The sequence below is a fragment of the Nymphaea colorata genome, chromosome 5 (genome assembly GCF_008831285.2).
Source record: "Nymphaea colorata isolate Beijing-Zhang1983 chromosome 5, ASM883128v2, whole genome shotgun sequence".
Lineage (NCBI taxonomy): Eukaryota > Viridiplantae > Streptophyta > Magnoliopsida > Nymphaeales > Nymphaeaceae > Nymphaea > Nymphaea colorata.
The window spans coordinates 11,697,250-11,704,193 of NC_045142.1; the positions used below are offsets into that span (position 1 = coordinate 11,697,250).

Below are 6,944 nucleotides of genomic sequence, written 5' to 3' on the forward strand. Positions count from 1 at the left end.
AAAAAACAGCCATGAAATTTCAATTTAAAAATAAACACTCTTGTCAGCCTGGATGTGCCATTGTCCATATCATGCCTACACCTGCCCACACCCAGTATGTATATATCAACAATTAGATCATCAACTCATTTAGGAGTTGGAAGTATGACCTTCAACTGGTAGAAGGTCAAGAATTTCAAACTCAAAGTGTGTTTCTTCGTGTCATCTTCTGAGGGGCTCTCTTGCTAGTTAGCAGCACCATATTTGAAATACAATTCATCACCAATTTTGATGTACAGTGGTTTGGATGGTGGAGGAAGACATCGGGAAGTACGTGGTGAAGGCCATGGATGATGTGCGCACCCTTAACCGCACCATCTATGTGCGACCTCCATCAAACATCAAATCTCAGATGGAGGTTGTCAACTTGTGGGAAGCTCTTAGCGGGAAGACCCTGCAGAAGGAACATATCTCCGAGCAGCAATGGCTTCAAAAGATACAAGGTAAGGATCTTGAATCTGAAGCAAAGTTACACTTTTATAATGCATTTTCTGGATTCATGCACATAGTTGCACCCTACAGCTTGGATGTTGTGCCCCACCACCTTAAGACATAGGGTCATGCCCACGGGAATTGAACTAAGAACCTGCACTCCTACAAGCCCCTAGCCGGACCAGCTATGTTATACCCCTTGAGGCTGGTGCCAACCATCTCAAATATGTTTGATATACTATAAATTTCGTAAAAGTTTAAAAGTCCGTAAGTGCCTCCCACCCAAAGAAGTTTCTTTTTCCTTTATGAAATTAAGCTTCATTTTAGCTTAAATGAAAATCCTTTGTTTCTCCACTGCGTTGTTTATCCTTGGACTTGCATTCTCACCTATACAAGTGTGTTGAAAGGGGAGAGAGGAGAGCAAAATAAAAGCTCAAACTGAGTAGTTCTCAATATTGTCCATCTTGCACTTGGCTTCGATTATATGTATCATGGCTTAAATTGCGTCAATTACCTCAAGTCAAGCTTGACAAACTAAGCATGAACAAACTCCAAGGACCATACTGGAGCTCCAGCTTAACTCAATTAAGCTCTTAAACTAAGCCTCCTTTTCGTTTTCATAGCATCTCCGCAAAGATCACCTCATATACTTTTAACTTACAAGAAATAAAGCACATTACATGCACAAATTGATGGTAGGCAAGTGAGACTGAAAGAGAAAAGGACTGCGAGATACCTAAAAGCCAGGTCTAGTGGATCATAGTTACTTGTTGGGCCGATCAGATTTGTAAATGAGGACTTCAACCATTTTTAAGTCCCTTTTTTAACAAATTCATAAGCATATTTTCATGATCGACACAAAACTTTTCCATTATATAATCAGCTAACGAGAGAGAGAGAGAGAGAGATCTCCTGAACAGGTTGTCAATGACAGGAACCAGGAACCAAAAGCAAGAAAGAGAATTGGATTGACAGAACATATGTACCCATGTCTAGGGATATACAACGAGTCAAGCCGACTTGAAATCTACTGAAACTCACCCGTATAAGCCCCACTTGAGCTCAATTCATTTAGTAAACAAGTTGAGTTCGAGATTGAGTTAATATCTGAGTTATGAATGAGTTGAGTTCGAGTTACATGAGTTTAACTTGTTTAAATGCAACTCTGCTCGTGTCTTCCCTGTTTATTAATCTTCAGCAGTATATCGGTAACTTTTGGCAAATTTTAACACCTTGTATTGTGCTGTTCATTTTCATTTAAATAAAAAACATATATGAATCAAGTGGCATGCGCTTGAACAAGTTGAGCTTGAGCCTAGAAATATGTGACCCAAGCGAGCTGGAGCTGGCTAAGCTCGAGCTCAGCTCACTCCTAATACATTTCTTGCCACGCCGTGATCAATTCATGAAAGATAACCATTTTTCTCTCGTATGACAATGGTAGGGCAGATGATGAGGTCCCCTATGGGAGAAATGTTCCTAATAATATATTCAGCCCCACATTGCTTAAGCCTACTTTTAAGAGCTGACCTTGGTTAGCTGCTACATCTTTGTCCAGTAAATGAATGATAAATGCCATTATTACTTTACTTTTTAATATAGTGATTTGCAAGTTTTATTCTTGCATGCCCTTGACAGTGACTGAATCTTGCTAGAACATTTGCATAACTTTTGTGTATATATGCAGATGAGAACCTTCCATGGGAGGGGACAATTGCCTTTTCCATTTTCTATCACATATTCTTTGAGGGATTTATGTTGTCCTTCCCCATCAGCCATGACAATGAAGCTTCATCACTCTATCCTGAGGTTAACCATGTGGACATCAACTCCTATCTCAGTCGTTTTCTTTGAACAAGTGCCATCACTTGCTCCTCCTGTGTCCTCGATAAATAAATATTAATGGAGTTCATGGTGTGGTGTAACTCCACATTTCTATTTCTTTGTTAAGAAGATTTCCAAGGGCATGCATTCTGATTGCTCATGAACTCTCCTATCTTTCTATATGACAAATGTGACTGAGCCGTACATGTCAGACATCCTCAGCCATTGCTGGATTAACGCTTAAGTTGGAAAATCATGATTATTCTGCAAAAGAGGCTGGTGATCTCGATCATATAAAGAGATTTTTCGAGGGAAGGGAGAGAAGAAAAAAAAGAAGGAGAGTGAAGTTTTTAGTGCAGGTGAAAAAAATTGAGAACCATCACACACAAACAAGATAGTGTTTAGCATGGTTAAGTTGAACTTTACGGGTCCACATCCAAGGGGGGAAACTCTCAAGATCAGTTTCCATTCACTCTAAAAAGCATAGAAAGCCCAGGTTATCCCGGAAAGACATATATCTCACGCACAGCAAATTTTATATCACCAAATATATTAGCATCAATCACCAAATACATAATCTACAATATAGCAATTACACAAAAAAACATAGTAAATAGAATCTCCAGCATAAACTAGAAACAATACCAGTAGCAATAAAATCTTGTCACGATCCTAGGATACCTCAAACAACATGCTTTTTTTTTCAACACTTTCCCTCAAGTGGGAAATAAAAATTGGAACAACCTGGCACTTGGATAGGGAAGTGTAACTGGGTCCTTTAAGTGCCTTTTGTAAATCCATCTGCAATATGTTTGCTAGCCATGATGTGAGAGCTGCAACTTTTTTTACATGTTTAGTCCTTTCATGAAATACATAATTGATAATGATCTAAATAACAACTTTATTGTTTCAATGAAGATCAATGCTTCTTGAATCTCAAACCGCAACTGATTGAGTACACTTCTCACCTGTATTAGTCGATTAAATATGTCATATCTCTATACACTTTAGCATGCCAAGACTCCTTGATTCTTACTTTTCTATATCACTAAATTTTCAACCATTAATATTAATATCCTGAAGTAGATCCTCTATCACAAACATCTCTTGCCCAATCGGCATCACAATATCATTCAATTTTGGTGTTTTCATCCTCTTATACCAGACACCTTGTCATTAATCACTTTTTATACATCTAAGAATTTGATCCACCACATTTTTATGACATTTCCAAGGTTTATTCATGCATATGCTCATCAAATTTGCAATATGAGCCCAAGTAATGATAAGGCATATCAGTTTTCCCACTAGCTTTGAAATGTCCCTTTGTCCACCTATAGGTCTACCTTTGAATTAAAAGGGGAGTTTCCACTGGTTGAGAGGCCAAATTTCTATCCCCATTTGGCTCAAGAGCATACCTTTTTGACTCAGGCATAGTCCTTTGTAGTATTTACCAACCTTATTACCCAAACAAATATTTCAACTGGCCAAGATCCTTTTTACCAAATGTCACAGGCAAGATAAACAAGCGCAAAAATTATGTTTTTGCCATTGATTTCACAAATATTATATTTCTTGACTTACACTTACAAATCACTAGCTTTCAAAAGGCCCAACTTAGTTTAGCATATTAGCTATTGAAGATTGTTTAAGGCGATGGACAGCCTTTTTAAGTGTACAAATTAGACCTTTTTTTGTGTCAAGGTAGCTAAGTAGCAATTCCATGTATACTTCTTCATTTAGTTCATACTGGAGAAATGCATTGCTGTTATTAAGACAATAGACTCGAAATTATAGGCAATAGATAAATTGACTTTTAATTTATTTTGTCTTGACCACTAGAGTGAATGTTTCATGATCATATTTCACTTTAAAATCTTGAGCAATCCTTTTGCGACAAAGAACGCATTGTACCTATCAATATCTTCATACTTCCCAGCTTTGACTTTTTTTTTTTTGTAATGCCTCAAGTTATTCATCCATAACATGTCTCAATTGAAGTTTGTATGGCTGCACTATAAGATGTCAACTATCAACATTTTCTTACAAAAAATGCATGTTTACAAAATAAATGTACTTCTCCATGGGATATCTAGATGCATTGTCAGTAAGAAAATCCTAGAGCCAAATGAGGGGCCATCCAGCTCATAGTGACATCTTCGTTTCATTTTAAACACAGTGACAACTTCACCCATAGAGTTATCACAATTCTAGTGCCTTGCTCCAACACTAGTTTGTTTTTCTTCACATATTTCAACATGAAGGAAATTGTCAACATTTGCTGAATACTCTTCCCTTGGAAGGTACTTTCCTAAACTTCATTATAACAATAAGCTTTTTCATTGAAACATCACATGACAAAAAGTTTTTCAATTTCAGAATGATAACAATTATGTTTCTTGCTACTATAACTTTGACCAAGCAACATACACTTGAATGCTCTTGGACTCAATTTGTTATGCTTATGAGTTGCAAATATGTGTATAATACGACCAAATACATTGAAATCATGACTGTTTTTTTGTCAAGAACAGCGTCCGCTGCCACCAAATCTCTTAACCTTTGACTGGTCATTCAATTAATTGATAAGTAGTAGAACTGGCTTTGCTCCAAAAGGTTTTAGGAATATTTGAGTTTGTAATATAACTCATCCAAATTTAAAAAAAAAAAAAAAAAACTTTTAAAGTTTTGATAAGTAGTAGAATGAGCTTGTAATATAACTCATCCAAATTTAAAAAAAAAAAAAACTTTTAATGTTTTTTTTCCTATGTAGCCCATCCATATTCTATTCTTTCCGTTGGCTAGGTTATTGAATTAGAACTTTAGTTAATAATATGATTATGTTGTCTTGTCATTTTTTTGAAGATTGGCACAACAGTTGGGGCAGAGGCTGGTAGATGAACAGTTCTGATTTCGAATCCTCAGGACATAACCCCTTGTACGGTAAAAAAAATGGCTACATACATGCAAATTGAAAAGCATAGCAGGGGTGACACCCTTGAGCATGGGTCTAAACAGGCTTTGTATCCTAAGGAGATACGAGATTTGATTAGAGCTTCGGATCTCATTAATATTGTTGGTTCTGGCCTAAAGAGCACCAGCCGAAACCTTCGAAGGGAGTACTCAATTTGAGGCAAAACTTGTTTTAGTCGTGGCGACAAACTCGTTCCTCACTCGATGGAAAAAATTCTTGGATGTCCAATCAAGTGGGCGACGAGAATCTTTTCAAATTAAATATTTTTTGATGTTGCACGGTGAAAGCTACCAGATGGTCAAGCGGACGTATATACCAATACCATGGCACTGTAGCTCGAGCTTCGCACGTGTCACATATTATTCGTTTCAAGCTCGATTTAATCTTGAGTCCAGCTTTATTAATGAGTTTAGTTGAGTTTTATGAGTGAGTTCCAGCTCAATGACTAGTTTAAGCTCATGTCACTTGATTCAAACTTTTCTTCCTTTAAAAGAAAATAAAAGCAGAAAAATGTTAAAATTCATAAAAAATTACGTTAATGCCTTCAAAGATTACCAAACAAGAAAGCCACCAGTCAAATTGTTTTTAAATAACCAAACTGTTATAACTCAAATTCAACTCATTTATAACTCAAATTTTAGCTCAAGTTCGACCTTCACTAGTTTTACGTAGGTTACCCCAAATCCAACCTTGGCCGACTCATTATACATCCCTATATTCACAATACCCAACCTAGGCAGAGACTTGCTCTCCTTCACTCTTATCCAACCTAAAATTAATTTTTTAGGTCTCAACCACTACCGCATTCTTTTTCCCAACATATATAATTAAATTTTCGGACATGGTGTCACCAACTACCGTACTATTTTTTCCAACATATATAATTAAATTTTCTTACATGGTTTCACCAAATCCCAAAGTCTCACCAACTTCCAACTAAGCCTCTGTGTCCGACCATTCAAACTCAAGTTCAACTTCAACTTATATGATTAAATTAAAAAATATTTTTTTAATATAAAATAATATATAAATATAATTAATTATAATAAAATTTTATATTTATGTATAAATTAATAAAACAAATATTAAAAAAACAATATTGAGCCCACCCAAACTTATCGGGCCCAACCAGGTTGACCCGACAAATTGTCGAGCCAGCTTGGTGCTAATTTTTTTGGGCCGGTGCTCGGGCCCAAGTAGAGCCGGGTACCAGAACTCATCGGCGACCCATTTATCGGGCCAACTCGATGCCCTTTCTTTGGGCCCGGGGTCAGGCCCAAGTTGGCCCGACCTAGTGTCTTTACCCTCAACAATCGTATTCGTCTCACCGCTCAGCAAACTAAAACAAAGACAATCAAGACCGGTAACTTTTTCCCATTTTCTGGCGTATATGTATTCCATGCCCGTGCTATTTGCGCAACTCTCTTTCTGCCCACCCTGTGCGTAAAAAAACTATACACCAACATACTTAATGACCAAATTGCCCTCATAGAGAAAAAAATACTTTTTGTAAGGGTAGAAAAAAGTAAAAGAAAAAGAATTTAAAAAGAAAGAAGACATTTATTTTTAAATAATTTCAAAAATAGCGCAACTACTCCTTTGGTGTATACATATTTCACGCACCGTGGGCGCACGCAAATCACTGTCAGTGGAAGAAGGAGATATTCAACAGACC

General features: G+C 36.8%; 1 protein-coding gene across 1 annotated transcript; it reads left to right on the forward strand.

Moving 5' to 3' along the window:
* The first annotated feature begins 286 nt into the window (after positions 1–286).
* On the forward strand, positions 287–2,325 carry LOC116255192 (pinoresinol reductase 1-like). Its single transcript, XM_031630977.1, has 2 exons — positions 287–482; positions 2,159–2,325. The coding sequence occupies exons 1-2, from the start codon at positions 287–289 to the stop codon at positions 2,323–2,325; spliced, it is 363 nt and encodes a 120-aa protein (XP_031486837.1).
* Positions 2,326–6,944: the final 4,619 nt, after the last annotated feature.

Coding starts and splice junctions, on each gene's coding strand:
- LOC116255192 (XM_031630977.1), top strand. CDS start 287: ATGGTGGAGGAAGACATCGGGAAGTACGTGGTGAAGGCCATGGATGAT. Junction 483..2,158: donor ATGGCTTCAAAAGATACAAG/GTAAGGATCTTG, acceptor GTATATATGCAG/ATGAGAACCTTCCATGGGAG.